This window comes from Mirounga leonina, unplaced genomic scaffold (genome assembly GCF_011800145.1).
Source record: "Mirounga leonina isolate KUSES-001 unplaced genomic scaffold, KU_Mleo_1.0 Mir_205, whole genome shotgun sequence".
NCBI lineage: Eukaryota > Metazoa > Chordata > Mammalia > Carnivora > Phocidae > Mirounga > Mirounga leonina.
The window spans coordinates 851984-868341 of NW_023270515.1; the positions used below are offsets into that span (position 1 = coordinate 851984).

At 47.4% G+C, this 16358-nt stretch overlaps 1 protein-coding gene across 3 annotated transcripts; it reads right to left on the reverse strand.

Annotated features, from left to right (window-relative positions):
* Positions 1-4706: 4706 nt before the first annotated feature.
* Positions 4707-15366, reverse strand: PSMG1 (proteasome assembly chaperone 1). Of its 3 annotated transcripts, none has more exons than XM_035028871.1 (7): positions 15198-15366; positions 13824-13930; positions 12542-12693; positions 10522-10584; positions 7587-7785; positions 6631-6767; positions 4707-4915 (listed from the first exon to the last, which is right to left on the reverse strand). In XM_035028871.1, exons 1-7 carry the CDS (start codon positions 15329-15331, stop codon positions 4841-4843), a joined length of 867 nt encoding a protein of 288 aa, XP_034884762.1. In that variant the 5' UTR covers positions 15332-15366; the 3' UTR covers positions 4707-4840. The 3 variants fall into 3 exon arrangements, with proteins under 3 accessions (XP_034884762.1, XP_034884764.1, XP_034884763.1); XM_035028873.1 differs by lacking the exon at positions 15198-15366 and adding an exon at positions 14977-15133; XM_035028872.1 differs by lacking the exon at positions 10522-10584.
* Positions 15367-16358: the final 992 nt, after the last annotated feature.

Consider the following 16358-nt stretch of genomic DNA (forward strand, 5'->3'; position numbering starts at 1 on the left):
TGGCGAGTGTCCTTTGGCTGCAGGATGAGAGGGAGGGCAAGGGGGGACACGGGGGCGCCAAGGCTGGTGCTAAAACAGGCTTCTGCGGAACTGCGGACCTGACGGAGGCACCCAGGAGTAGCGGGACCTGGTGCACTGGGACGCTGCATCGTGCCCCCACAGAGATGGGTGTTCTAGGAGCCCCAGAGCCCAGACGACAAGAGATGGGAAGATGGCTTCAGCTCCTTGTTCAGCAGGACCAAAAGAAGATTCTAGAACACGGGGGAAGCAAGCATGTTTGTCGATGGAAATAGAACATCCTAGGGAGAGAAACAGAATGAAGATTTAATCAAAAACCTAAGCAGATCATGAGTCAAAAGCAGAAACGCTTTTGTGGTTATAACATCTAAAAATGTTTAAATAAAAAGGACCTCGTATCTTAAAAGTCCAAAGATTTCTGTGAACTTGCAGTAATAACTGCATGGCCTTTTATCCCTTCCTCAAGATACCTTTAAAGTTCACTGCAGCGATGAGGATTCAACGTAAATCATTCTGTTTCCTTTGAAATAAATACACTCTGAGCTATTTTGGTATGGGTCATGTTTAATAATGGTTTCACAATGTGTAGACACGAATACACGAACAATCTCACGTTTAATATTACGAGATTGAGCAGACGGCCAAGTTATTAATATGTGGTTTGAATCCAGCACTCCAGCCTTTTGAGAACATGAGGTGGAATTTCTGAGTCATCGCCAGCAAGGCTCATGGTCTGGCAGCCACATGGCAACCCAAAACACAGGTTGTTTCGTTATAAACATCAAAGGCCCACATTTGACCCAGTGGAGACCCCAGGGTTCAGAGTAACGCAGATCCATGTGGGTCTCAGAGTCCAGCCGCAAGGCCTCGGGGGTGCCCATGGACCCCACCACAGGCCTGCAGCTCATGGACGGGGCAGGCCAGGGTGTCCGTTCATTCTGGGGCCTCTGCCCGGGCCCTGGATCTCTCGAAGTTGGAGGCCTTCTGGGACCGGAGAGAGAACCCTCGCCTCTCTTGGGACAAGCCCAGAAGGCGGCGGGGACCAGGTGTGTCTTGGCTGGGCCTGCTGTCGGGCCTGTGGGCCAGGCCTAGCGGGTCATGCCGTCTGGATTCTGACTCCATGCCCTGGGACGGCCGCCCTGGCACTTCAGCAGCTCCTGGCCGGGCCTCACCGGGCTCAGCCAGAGGAGTTCACATTCCCAGAAGACACTTCCAAATACCATTTTGCGTCTAGAGCACAATTCTGCCGCCAGTTCTCGGATTTCTGGTATGTTCCCCTCAACTAAGCGCCCACTGAGATCCTCTGCCCGGCAGCTTTCTGTGCAGTGGCCCACACAGCCTGCGATTTCCTTGCCAGCATGACTTCCCTCAGGAACTTGGGCCCTGCTCTCCTAGCCTCCTGCCCACAGCTCTCCAACGGGCACAGCAAGAAACAGGTTCCAGACAGAGACTCGAACTCGGACGAGGAGAGCCGGGTGTGGTGCCGAGTGCACACTGCCCCCAGAAGCCTGACATGGAACAGACCCCAGCTCAGCAGCTCCGCCCGATGTCAGTCTGCTCCGTGCCCAGGGCCACCTGCTGGGACTTGAGATGCGGAGCTGCTGAGGCGGGGAACTTGGTTCTTTCGGATCAGTCCTGTCCCTGGCAGGCTGAGCCATCTTTGGTCGTGGGCTTTCCGGTCTTCTGGATGGTTCCAGCTGTGAGGCCCTGGAACCTTGCATTCCCCAGCCTCGGGTGGGTAGTTTTGCAGGAACGCTGAGCCGGTGCAGCAGAGCTGGGCTGAAATCCACCCCTCACCGGGGTCTGACCCTGTGGGACTCAAGCTCCTTAGCGCCCTTGTTTGTAGAACAGGCTCTTCCTCGGCCTGTTTCAAGGACGGTGTCAGATGACAACCATAAAGCCGTCTAGGCAACATCAAGTATGGCATAGTCCTCTGCTCTGCAGTCAATCGCAGTAGCTCCTTTCCAGGATGCAGTCCGGGCTGAAGGGGACGAACAGCATCTCCAAATGGCAACGAGGCTGGAGAAGGGAGAGCGAGGGCTAGTTCACATGTCCGGTCCTTTTCCTGAATAAGCGAAACTGGCATTCACGGAGTAAGTACGCTGGCCCGGCTTCCGTGGAAACCCTCCCCTCGCACGGCCGCCCGCAGATCCATTGTAGTGAAACCAGGCAGCACAGGTACACTTGCGGGCGGCTCGGGCTCACCTTGGCCAGATGCGCTAACAGTCACAACGATTCGACCTCCATCCCCTCCTTTCCTTTCCCCAAACACTAACAGAGAGTGCCATTGCCTGGGATTTTCACTAGACAAAGCAGGATTTGCACAGAACAGGGAGGCCAAGGCTCCAGGTGTGGCCATGATGGAGTTTATTCCAGCAGCTTCAGAGTTAAGCAGGCCACCAGAAAGAGGCCGCGGCTACCTCACCTTCAAAAACGTCAGGGGTGGCCGTGTTTAACGTGAGGGGTGGAGCCCAGATTGGATACCCAGCTCTGAGCTAGTCCAAAGTCGGTAATTAAGGAGCCACACAGCAGGGGCAGGTAGGGCGGGCTCCTGCCCAGGCCTCCCCTGCACTCTTCTGGAGAGCCCCAGGGGCACCTTGCAGGCTGCTTCCTCCCCCCGTCCCCAAACGAGAAGGACTCCAGGCAGCCTCAGTGCAGACCCTCTCTCTCCATCCCCCCTGCACACACACCCCCACCGTCCTCTCCGCGCCTCTCTCCAGCCCAAACCAAGATCTCCAGACTTGCATACAGTTCACAAATGAGCGTCCATCGGCATTAAAGAGAGACGTCAGCATTGTAGGTACCCACTTGTGTTCATTCTGATTACTTTTCTCCAGAAACCACCGCCATTCAAATTGGTGACTTATCTGCATGAATATAATTGTAGATTCTATGCCGCTAAATAATTACTGATGTCAACTGGAAATGAATCTCAGTGCAAACTGAGGAACATAAAACACACTCAACCAACCCGCTGCACCGATAAACCCAACCACGAAGCATCTCCCCCAGCAACTCCACTCCTGGCCTTGATATTGCCAAGAATCGTGGTTCTCGAACGCGGCATGGAGAAGGAACAGAGAGCAGCGTCTGCCGGTCACGCCTTCCTGGCTGCACCGTGAAGTCGGGGTCTCTGGGTGGGTGTACACGGGGGTGTGTACGTGGAAGTACCCTCTCCTGTTCATCGAAAGCATTTTTCTATTTTCATACTTACAACCACCCAACCACATAAACAGGTCAATTCTTCCTCACTAAACAGATGAAAAATGGAACCTGAGGGAAGAAACATTTACTGCACACTTACGTTAATTCAATAATTTTCCTTTACCTACCTGCAGTTTAGAGATGAGGAAACTGGGACTCCGGGGGCCACCCGGCCTGTAAGGGTCAGCCTGAGAGTTGCTCTTTTCCAAGGTTACTCTTCCTCTGTGACCAACTAACCCTCATGGTGATAGAAGGCTCTAGCTCCAGACTGGACCCCAAAGTCACCACAGGGCTCTGCAAACACATTTCTGAATGGATGCAGACCTTTCTGCAACAAGAATGCTTCATTTTCTATCATCAAAGTGTGTTCACACGCGCCCTGCCCCGGACTTCCGACGCTCAAGAAGGGGAGTGCAGAGTGTCCTCACCCCACCTACGAACACTGTCAAGAACAGTAAGCAAATGTAAGCAAACTGAATCTAAAAGATACGAGTACGTTGTCTCCATCTGTAATATATAGGTGGATGGGGGATGGGCTAGATGGGGGATGGGCATTAAGGCAGGCACTTGTGGTGAGCCCTAGAGTTGTTATGTAAATGATGAACCACTGACCTCTACTCCTGAGACCAACAGTGAACTGCATGCCAACTAACTAGAATTTAAATAAAATAATAGTAATAAAAAATCTGTAATACACAAATGATTCTGTAACTTATAAAGAGAGAAAGCAGCATTCCTCAACTTTACCACTGTAAAATGCATTTTCACTGACCGAGTGCAGTGTGTGGTCTTCTGTAGCAGGGTGGCTACTTCAAGCTCATGACTCATGTCACATTCTAGCAACAACAGGCCTGCCGCAGCCGAGCTCACACCTCCAGTACAGTTAACCCTGCACCAGGGCCCGGAGACGTCTGCACGAAGAGCCTGCCTGGCAGATATTACTGAAAAGTGATGAAATACACATTTCTTTTCATTTCATTTTGAGCAAGTCTATAACTTTGTTACCTGATCAATTTTTACCCACCCAAAAAACCTGAAGAACCCATAAAACAAACTTTTCACATATTAAGAATCACCAACAGGGACACCTGGGTGGCTCAGTCGGTTAAGTGTCTGCTTTCAGCTCAGGTCATGATCCAGGGGCCTGGGATCGAGCCCTGGGGTCGGGATCCCTGCTCCCTGCTTGGTGGGGAGCCTGCTTCTCCCCCTCCCTCCTCCCCTCCCCACCTCCCCCAGCTCGCAGCTCTCCCTCTTATAAATAAAATAATAATCGCCAACAAATAACTTTCAGGTGTCACACAGAACTGTTGCACTAAAGTAACTCTGCTTACATATTACTAAAACCCATTATCTGTAGGTTTTTAAAATTTTAACTATATAAAATACTCAAATAAAACAACACTCCCACCTAGTGGATGAAGAAAAACATGTGGCTTATCTCAGCTGTCAAGAGTAGCACCATAAAAAAGGAACCAAAACGATAATGAATTTAAAATAAGTTTATTCTGTTTGTATACCCGTAAAATACCCCCTTGGAAACAACAACAACAAAACCATACACACTGCTCCCCTCGAAGGAATGGATGGGTAGTAACACTTCACAAAACGATCTTTGGAATCACGTATAGATGTTGCTCTGAATCTCATTTGTCGTCATCAGTTTCTTCAGTATCTCTGTGCTCTGGGGAATATTCTGGAAGACGAGAAGAAAGTCGCCGGTTCAGTGGGACGGAGAACCCGGGAGCCACGCACCCACCGCAAGCCCTGCACTCAGGCCGCACAAGAAGGGCGCGCGGAGCGAACAGGCCCCGCCCCGAACCTCCCTCGGGAGGCAGCGCCCCGAGCACCTCGGCGCTTCAGGAGCCCCAGGGTTCCAGCAGGTGGAACATCGCGGCCTGCCCTCCCCTGGCCCAGAACCCTCCGGGGACGCCTCACGGCCCCACGGCCCTTCGGCGGCCTCCGGCGGAGGGGACCCTGCAGGCCGGCCTCTCCCCGACGGGAGCTCGCGCGCCTCCGCGCCCAACTCGCCGGCCTCGTCCGCGCCCCCTGCCGCCCCCTCACCTCGGGCCCAGGCGCCAGCCTCTCCTCAGGCGGCGCTCGCCCACCCGCGGCGGGTGCTCGCCTCCGCCCAGCTGGCGCGACAGCGGCCCGTCCGCCGCCAGGCCGCGGCGCTCACGCGGCGCCAGGCAAGTCCACGCCGGTGGCCGCACGCCCCCCGGCCCCCAACAGACTGCGAGCGGACTCAGGGCGGCCATGTCTGCTCCCGTCTGCGAGACGAGCGCGCTCCTCCAACGGCCGCTGCACCCTCCGCCATCGTTGCGCTTACAGCACGAAGCGAAGAGCTTAGCAGTGTCTCCATTTCCCCTTCAGAGAACACTCCTAAAGCCGCAGGTGGACTGCGACTCCACACGACGACTTCCAGTCGCCGGGACGCGCGGCGCGCCGGGCCACCCGGAACAGAACAGCCGTGAGCCCCCGAGGCGAACCCCACGCGCAGAAGGCCCTCCGAGAGCCACGCGGCCCGCCAGAAAGCGTGTCCGGGACTCCGGCTACCGTGAAATCATGCCTGAATTACACGAACTCCCCGAACGGCTGGGAATGCATTCTCCGGGCGCCAGGTACCTGAGGACCTGGGGATAGATACCCAAACGGGTCCCCATTCCCACGGAGCTGACCACCTAGCAAGCCAACTGACTTATGAGACAAGTGCAATGAGCTAACGCCAACAGACCTTGCCAGAAAAGGTGTCTTAACACCAACGGTCGCTCTAGAATCAAACAGGACTCCCACTGTGGGTCGCTGTTGTCGTCCCTTCCCTGTACGAGAGAAGGTCTTACCCAGGGCGCATGCCCTTTCAGCAAATCTCTTAGGGAAAAGGCAGGAGCTCCTAAACCACCTGAAGTCACAGGCAGAACTTTTTGTGTACACGTTCCAGTATGACTTTTTCTGGTGAAAGAGCCCAGGGACACACACACACGGAGAGCAGGAAACAGGTTTATCTCGCCTTCACATAGCCAGTCCCATGCAAAATTAAGTGAACAAACGTTGAAAATCTGATCCATGCTGTGCTCAAAAATGCCTTCTTAAATATTACAACCTTCCAAATGAATTAGTTACAGAAACTTCCTGAACAGTCCAACCACCTTCCTACACAGCCATCTGGAATTTCTATCAATGCGCTGCACTGATCTACCATGAAAAAGCATGAACAAAACATTTCTCCAGTTACAGAAGTACGTCTAAAAGAGAGGGTGACAATCCAATTCCCGGTGCCAGATTAGAAAGCTTTACTTTGAGAAAAAAAGGATCTCTAAGCGTTCCTTAAGTTTTAAATCAGTACCATAAATTTACCATTTGTTATTAAGTTTGTTATAACTCAGGTGTTAAGTCAATGAGCTAAAACCTTACCTTAACCAAACCTTTCAAGCTTCTGGAAGAAAGGACAGGCTTAAAAGCTTCAACTGTGATTAGGTCTAACTTCATCACATCAGTATAACACAAGTACAGAACTGCAGGAATCTTCCACACTTGACAGTAACTCAGAACTATGAATAATACAAGGAAAAAAAACACTTAAGTCTTCTACTGTATAATTTTTAAACTAAATACCGCTAAATAACAAAGGCTACTTTTAAAAGTAGTTGTCTCTATTGCTTTCCTTAAAGTGTTTACTGCCATATCAAACCACTTATGATGCATACTTTCTTTCAAAGCCAATTTATTTTCGCTAAGTAATTTCTTGCTTTTGCAAATACTGCTTATTTTGCATTTCCTGAATATACTGAGACACATCGTAAGTAACTACAAGATTAAAATTTCGCTGAATATAATACAATAAATTAACCACTTATTCCAGTAAACTTCACATTTAAGGGGGAAAAACTTACTTATTAACAAATAACAATTATATTAGCTACCGAAAAGTAAGGGACAATCTCATCTTGATGTGATGCTAGGGTATAATTAGTAACAGTAATAAAAATAAAATATTAAAGAAACTCCAGATTCAGTATCTGGAAACTTCTATCTTGACAATTAAAACATACTTTATCAACTTTCATGCACCAACAATTTACATCTAACATCGGCTTGCATGATGTTATCACAGACCAAAAAGAACCAGAGCAACTCTGCAACCTAACAATTACGAACTCTGAGCTGCTCTCACATCGTAACTGTGTGTGTGGACGTTAGAACTCAAACACAACATACTAGCAACAACAAATATTAAAGTTTAACAGCAATACATTGGTATCAATCATTAACGAACTACTTTAAAAAGACCTCTAATAGTCAAAGTAATAACCAATAACCAATAAAGCACTAACAAGATATACTGTAAATGTTACAAATTTTAATACCACCTGCTGCAGGAAGATCATGTACGATATTTGGTTGTTCCAGCAGTGAACAGCATGGAGGCTCTTTGAAATTCTGTGTTTTTAGGGCTTTCAAAAAAGGAGAATGAAGGCTGCTAATAGATTCTGAAGTTTTATAGTCAGTAACATGTCGACATGTGAGAAGAGTTACTTGCATATTCTTCCTTGCACAAGAGCCAAAGACCTAAGGCAAAATTGACCTCAAATTAAAACACACACACAGTTTTGTTACAGAACAGAAACATTCCTCTAGCTGTTTACCTAACACCCTTCACAGTAATATCCCCCCTGGAGAGGTGGTGGAAGAGAACACATCTGCCGTCCCCTCACCTAGGTTTGATCTTGGGTCTGTCACTTCCTGGTTTGCTGACCTTTTCTAAGTCACTTTCCTCAGCTGTGAACAGGGGACAGTACTACTCACCTAAGGGGGCTGCAGTGTACAGTCAATGAAGTCAGGAAGAAACACAGCCAGAGCAGCTGTGCTAACACCAGGACTGGCTTCCAGGGCAAAGCAGCTGCTGGACTACGAGATCTCTTCTAATACAGACATTTCTAAGAACACCACTTTACTTGCAAGCTACATTCAGACTAGCAGAATATCAGCAAAAGGAAGTGATCCCCCTTCTCTAATCCATGTGTTGATGTGTCCAAGAACACTTTTAATAAAGATGTTTTTAAGCTGCAAGGTGCATTCATGATAGTGTTGTATCAATGCAGTATTTCTTCAATGCATTTTTTAAGTTATTTTGCTTATAGGCAAGTTTTAATCACTCTAGACCTTTATTCTCTTCGAAGTGTGTATTTCATGAAGTTCCAAGGACCCTTTCCAGCTTTTAAAACCTATGGTGATGTAAACAAAACAAGCAGCTATTTTTTTTTTTTTTAAGGAAAAAAAGTAAACTTTAGGCCACTCCACCTTGTTGGGAAGTGTTTTACGAAAGAAGAAAATGGCTATTTCTAATAAGAACAACAGAACTACAGATTTTACGCATCATTAATGATTTCTAAGACTAATTTCATCATCTCACAGCTTTGTAAATAAACACTAAATAGTTTAAGAAATACAACATTACACACAAAGCCTAATTTATCAACCTCCCTAGAACACCCACAGTCTGAATTCACACTTGACCACTCTGTTACACTGTGTGTGTTTTTCAGGATTTTGTGGCTGACATGAACCAAACAGTAGGGGGACGCAGAGTGTCCCTAAGGAAAAAAAAAATACTGATTAAAGTTTTTAAGTTCTGGAAAAGAAAAGTCCCATAGTACAAAAATAATAAAATATTTTTGACATAACAATCATCCTACTTAAATTAAAAACACAAATTGGGGCACCTGGGTGGCTCAGTTGGTTAAGCATCTTCCTTCGGCTCAGGTCATGATCCCAGGGTCCTGGGCTCCCTGCTCAGCGGGGAGTCTACTTCTCCCTCTCCCTCTGCTGCTCCCCCTGCTTGTGCGCTCTCTCTCAAATAGATAAATAAAATCTTTATTTATTTTTTTAAAGAGAGAGAGCTGTTCCCTCGGGGACACAGGGCTCAATCCCAGGACCCTGGATCATGACCTGAGCCAAAGGCAGATGCTTAGCCGACTAAGCCACCCAGGTGCCCCTAAATAAAATCTTTAAACACAAACAAAAATTAACACAACAGTTTCCTACCCTTCGAGACCTGAGGAAAGCTAAGGACTCTCCCTAGAAAAATACACATCAGTACATAACACAAAATCACGTATATGATTGTGAGAAGGTCCACAGACCTTCTTGAATAACTCATTTAATAAGATGTATTTAATAACTTTTAATAAATGTTTCCAAGTATGCCAACCTGGTTTAAAACAGGTGTACACCAAATTTCTTATTTCTAATTAATTTTAATACCTAAACAAAAATATACCGAAGATTTAACCTCAAATGTTGCTAAGATACATATTTGAGACCTACTTCATTTAAAAATAATATGCAACTGGGGCGCCTGGGTGGCTCAGATGATTAAGCATCTGCCTTTGCCTGACTTCAGCTCAGGCTGTGATCCCCGGGTCCTGGAATCGAGCCCCACGTCAGACTCCCAGCTCATCGGGGAGTCTGCTTCTCCCTCTGCCTCCCCCCCTGCTCATGCTGTCTCTTTCCCAAATGAATAAATAAAAAAATCTTAAAAAAATAATAATAATATGCAACTGCCAAAATTATGATTATTCTCTAAAATTCCTAAATTCTTCACTGAAAAATATGTTTTATTGGGCACAAAACATGCACAATTTTCCCACAAAATGAAGCCTCAATTAAGCCATCCTAATTCTAAGACAAATGGACATAATATTTTGGAATTTGGAGCAAGTAGCAACCAAGTGCCAACCCCCTGAATGCAGCTCACACCTGTTTCCTGCCTCACAACCCGGAGCCATCACCAGCCTGCATGGTCAGCACCACCATTTTGCACCCATGGCCATGACCCTGTTCTGTTTCATGCGAGTAGCTTGTTTTTCGTTCAAACGTAACAATATGGCGGCTGGGAAGAATCCAACGGTTTTATGCTTCTATGACCTATAATCGTCAGCACATTTGTTAAATGAGTTATTTTATTCTTTATATTCTGTAACAAATTCCTAGGATATTTTTAAGAAAAAAACAGGGGCGCCTGGGTGGCTCAGTCGGTTAAGTATCTGCCTTCGGCTCGGGTCATGATCTCAGGATCCTGGGACTGAGCCCTGCGTTGGGCTCTCCGCTCAGCGGGAAGTGTGCTTCTCCCTCTCACTCTCCCTCTGTGCTCTCTCTCTCAAATAAATAAGTAAATAAATAATTTAAAAAGAAAAAAGAAAAAAACAAATACTTCCCTGCTTCGGTATTTGGCTGTGTAGGCTCAAGTGTTAAGACACGGAACCCTTAAAAAAAGGAGCTCACCAGTCTTCATTTCTCTCTTACCTTTTCCAGCCACTGATACTGCTGATCTTCAGCAACATAGCAACTGCACTGACAGAGGAGGACCTGGAAAATCCCATTCCAAGTTTTTGGTCAGGTCAAAGGAATTTTACACACACTCTGAACTACCACCATATACGCATCATTTGAATCCTAATATAACCTTTAGGTAACACTTGTTTTCTGAATTTGCTATTGGCTTATTTATTTATCTTTAAAACTTAAGAATCAAACCACTACTGGCAGTTAACAGAAGAATAAAGTACATGTTAATGGAGTGACCACAACAGTTTGCATAGGAGACACTGAATATACTACCAGTAAATGCTACCAGAATCTTCTTTATGACACAGGAATGACACCAGCCCTGCTGCCCTCCTGGGGGTCACACACCGGGAAGATCAAACACAAAATAAATGTAAACACTATAAAACATAAGCATTAGGGGCGCCTGGGTGGCTCAGTCATTAAGCGTCTGCCTTCGGCCCAGCTCGTGATCCCAAGGTCCTGGGATCGAGCCCCGCATCCGGCTCCGTGCTGCTCCACGGGAAGTCTGCTTCTCCCTCTCTCCCACTCCCTCTGCTTGTGTTCCCTCTCTCGCTGTGTCTCTGTCAAATAAATAAATCTTTAAAAAAATATATATGTATATATAAGCATTATACAAACTCCAGGTGCCAGCAGAGTGAATGTCAGCCGGACAGCATCTCAGCCCAAATGGCATTGTGAAACGGTACTGATGCCTCTGAAGACGGTATTATTTTAGAAACCAAGTTCCAACCCATATGCTCAAGGTGAAATAATCTGTAATGCCACGATGCCATAAAAGATTGGATTCCTGCTTATTAATGCTCATGGAGTGATCTTATCCACAGAACTCAACAATGTCGTCTATTAAAACGTTGCCAGAAATGCTAACACTTAATTACCCAAAGGAGGCACAGAAGAGGAAAAAGGTACATGGGGATGGAGAATAAGAAAAAGACAGGACATGTAATTAACTACACACGTAGGTTGTGCATCATCAAGAGATATCTAACTAATAAGTGGTACGACTAGAAGAGGTGACAGAAATTGCTCCTACTGGACCTTCACAATCTATTCTAAAGTACAATCTTTCCAACTAAAGATCAGATCAAAAACATGATTAGTCTCATTCTTATCTCCTATAAATGCTGGGTGTGCATAAAAATCCTTATGCAAATTTAAATAACTTTGGATTACATGTTAAAAAAAACAAACTAGAAGTACTAAAAAAATCAAACTTTACGGTTTACAAGGCTAACATTTGGTCCTTACCTTTTGAAATAAGCCCCACTATAATAATAGGGACTCCGTGGTTTCTGCCATTGTTTGAACCCCTGCGCTGGCCCGCGTTCAGGAGCTCAGCAGCTGGAGAATGCTACTCTGTCAGACAAGCAGGTGCAGAGACACAGCACCTGCCTGGCCACCTCATCTGCCTGATCCTCAAATCGCCCACTATGCTATGTTCTCCAAATGGACCCAAGATTAGGATTCGAACGAAGAGGACACAAGGAATCACTCCGCATCAGCTACAGAATGACTTTCAGGACTTAACAAATCAGGTTAGGGTAAAAGCTCGATGTCAAGAGAATTATGCTCAGAATGCATAAAGCATTCATTTGTTCAACAAACATTACCTGAGTTTCTAGCACATACCAGCATTTGCTAAATCCTGGGTATCCTGCCACAAAGGAGAACTCCCTGCTTTCACAGAGTGAACACATTTTTGCACATTTAGAGTTACCAGCTGAAATAATTTTTTGAATGAGCAAGGTGTGAATGTCTACTGTCTATGGTTTTTTTCTAACAAAGTTATTTCAGAATTTCCTAGAACTTTATCAACACACTGTGTATGCCACACTAATATTTATATAAATAACAGCACTGCCTGCAGGCACAATTCGTCAGCACAAAAGTAGATATAAAGGAACATGAAATTCAAACGAACACCACATGAATGATGCCTAAACAGCTCTCTCTGAAGCATCCAAGTCCCACGTACCGAGGGACTCGATTTCAGATGATAAAACACACAAAAGGCCTCTGCAGGGGACAGATGTGTAGTGTCCGTTGTTCTACACCATTCATTCCAGAGTTTAGCACAGCCAACTTCTTCCCAGACTCCTGAATTCATAACAAATGACGACAAAAACGCTGTGAAAAACAATTCACATCAGTTAGTGCCTGGTTCTGCAAGCTGCATTTTCTACAATCAGAAATGATTTCAAGTAATTCTAGAATTTGAGAACTACAAGAGCCATTAAGACCACTGACCTTATCCTGCCATTCTGCAGAAAAGGAAACTGAGGCCTCAAGAAGTTAAAGGCCATGGCCCAAGTACAACTGGTATCAGAGGCAGGAACGGAGAACACAGGTTTACTGCTGGGCTTTACTGCACTCTCAGAAGGTAACACTTGCGGGAAAATTGTAGGCCGGGAAAACTTTATATAAATGACTCAACAGTTATTTACCATGTACTTACTATGTCCTGCAAGCAAGGGCTACCTGATAGGGCAAGGGATCGGCTTCACTGGAGATCCCAAATGCTCGCCCCCAGAGCCTGTGCAGCAGCTAAAATCACACAGGTTTGCGTACCTGCTCGTGTACGCTGTCCTAGCTGAACTCTGCACTGTTCTCACATTAACCTATCAAATGGGAGTCATGTATGTACAGACCTTCAAACTTGAGTGCTCAAAAATGTTAGCGACCATCACTATTATCTTTAGAGGTCTCATCCTGTTCTCAAAGGAGCCTGTTAATTCAAAAACATTTAAGAACCACTGGCCATGTACACATGCCACCTCTGTTCCCCCCAAGTCTGGTCCAAACAGGCCCAGGAGTCTGAGGAAATGCAGATACCTGAACACACTATAAACCCAGTTCCTGGAATTTACAACTTCTTGAACCGAAGCACGCTTCCTTTAAATCTTAATTTTAAAGTTTATCAAAAAGACAGTATCACATGAGCAGGCACAGATTTTACTCAGATACAAATTTACTCTGCTATGACTTTTTCTAAAAAAGTAACAGACATTTGAAGTATGAGGGAAAGAAATAAGTAACAAGGGATTTTGTTTTTTTTCTTTTTAAAATTTTTATTTAAATTCAATTAACATATAGTGTATTATTAGTTTCAGAGGTAGAGTTCAGTGATTCATCCGTTGCATATAACACCAGTGCTCAGTACATCACATGCCCTCCTTAATGCCCATCACCCAGTCACCCTATCCCTCCACCCACCTCCCTCAGATTTTGTTCTTTCAATCTAACACATTTCTACTCACCTACTGCATTATTTCCTATAGCAATTATGAATTTGGAGCAAGGATATTTTTCCAGCAGAGAAACTTCCAGAGATGTTTTTGTCTGCCTTCGAAAGAGCCGCACCTCCCTAACACAAGAAACAAAAGACAAAACTAAAGCAACTTAAGTATAATTAGTACCGTATTAGGAGAAAAAGGATACCAGAGGCATGATTTTGTAATAAGCAATATGCACGCTTTAATTTTTTTTTTTTTTAAAGATTTTATTTATTTATTCATGAGAGACAGAGAGAGAGAGAGGCAGAGGGAGAGGGAGAAGCAGGCTCCCAAGGAGCAGGGAGCCCGATGCGGGACTCGATCCCAGGACCCTGGGATCATGACCTGAGCCAAAGGCAGACGCCCAACCGTCTGAGCCACCCAGGCGCCCCTGCACGCTTTAATTTCATAAAGAATGTAATTATCATCTAAAGGAAACAACAGATTCAGGCAACAATAACTAACCGATAAAACCATCCGACGCAAAATTCATGGAGAACTCCACAGCGGAGATCAGGCTGTCCACCTGACCCACTGCCCAATCTAAGCATCCCCCAAAGGGGCACAAATGGGTACAGTGGGCAATAAGAAATGGCAGGTTACCACCTTCCTGCCAGCAAAATACTGAACTTGCATCGGACCACTCCTCCAAAGGGAACATCCACCTACGGAATGCTGGTCAGGGACACCAGGTTAAATCAGACCAATTTAAGAGTGTGGGACACCCTACAGAACAACTAGGGGTGTTGTCTCCGCAGGGGTGAGAAGAAGGGGCTGCTCTAAATGACAGGCAGCTCAAGAGTCCGAAGTCTAAAAGGAACGTGTGGACCTTGATTCTGATTTACACAAACTCACCGTAAAACCTCATGTTTGAGACTCCTGAGTAAGTCTGGACACGCCTGGCTGCTAAATGGTATCAAAAATCGTTTATTTTGTTAGGGTGATAATAACGTATACAAAAAACGCCGGCATCGTTTGAGGTGCACTCTGAAAAATGGAGAGGTGAAAGTGACACAACAGGTGGTGGGGGATAAAACACACGGGGCGAAATCGTCACAGCTGCTGAATTCACCGGGTAGGGGTGGAGGGTCATTTTACTATTTTCTCCAATCTCTTTTTGAAGAGACGCGTTACCCACCTGCCACGGACACCGAGGCTAACGGAAGAGCGCGGCGGGGGATGAAAGGGCTGTAAGAGAGCTGTCCTACGTCCAGGAAGCAGGCACACGAGGCCCGCCCGAGAACCCGTTATGGGGGCAGAGGGTGGCCGCCAAGTCCCCGCAAAGGAAGCCCTAGCGGCACCCTCGCCACCGAGGCCGCAGCAGGCCGGCGCCAGCCCGCCCCGCCGGCCGGACCTCACCTCTTCCGAGCCAGCTGCCGCCGGACCTCCCTGTCCTCGGCCGTCTCCCTCCTCCCCTCTTCCTCCTCCTCCTGGTCCTCCGTCCCAGCCCGGCACGGGGCCTTTACCACCTCGCCGAAGAACGTGGCCGCCATGGCATCCCCGCCCTCGTCCCGGCCGGCCCGCGGCGCCCCACACGGCGCATGCGCCCCCGCCCCCCGCCGCGCACCACCACGTCCCCTGCCCCGCCCCCGCGCCCTAAGCACCGCCCCCACGCCACGCCCCCGCGCACGCGCGCCGGGCCCCTGCGGCCGCGCCAATCCCGAGCGTCCTGTCTCGGAGCCTGCGCCCGCGGGGACACCGAGAGGTCGGACGACTGGGGCGAGGGAGGCCAGCGCGGGGCGGGGTCCGGGGCGTCCTGTCCCGGCGGGTGACGCACGGAGGAGAGGAGCGGGGCTCGGCCGCCGGCTCCCGGGAGAAACCAGCCCCGCTCCCCTGCGATCCTTCACCCGGTGTCCGTTCCCCTTCTCCGGCGGGGCGGGGCGGGGCGGGAGGGGGGCCGTGCTGCGGACCGAGGGCGGAAGAAACACAGCGCTTCGTGGTGGTGTAAAGTGCAACTTTTACTCTGGCAGTAAGAATTCACATTTCGAAAGCTGATGATTGTCAAGCCGATCTGGAAGAGTTTATGAGAATGCGAAAATAGTTACTTCTTTTTTAAAACGTGGCCGTTTCCCATACAAAATTTATTGTCGCCTTAAATAGCCTTTCATTGCTAAGCAAGGATGCACTTGTTCCCGAAGCGGTTCTCTTCGTTAGAACGCGCTGGAAGACCGAGTTCGCGGAGCCCTGGGAGCAGGAGGCGGGAGGGACAGCTGTGCAGGTTCAAGGGCGATGGCCAGCATTGCGGCGAAACGTAAAAATCCGCTCACCGAGAGAACACTGCTTACATTTTGGAACACTGCCGGTAAAGACCTACAAGGTGCTGTCAGGCAGAACCTCTTGAGGTCCTGAAAAGAATCTCAGAAGGCTGCTACAAATACCTTGTTTTAAGAGTGGAGAAATAATATCAACAGAAGCATGTACATTAAGTCCGTTTCCGCAGTTTTACATATTACTGCAAAGTGAAAATTTGGGGTTTGAAGCAAAATTTGAACATTTAAGTATAAACAGTATGACCAAATT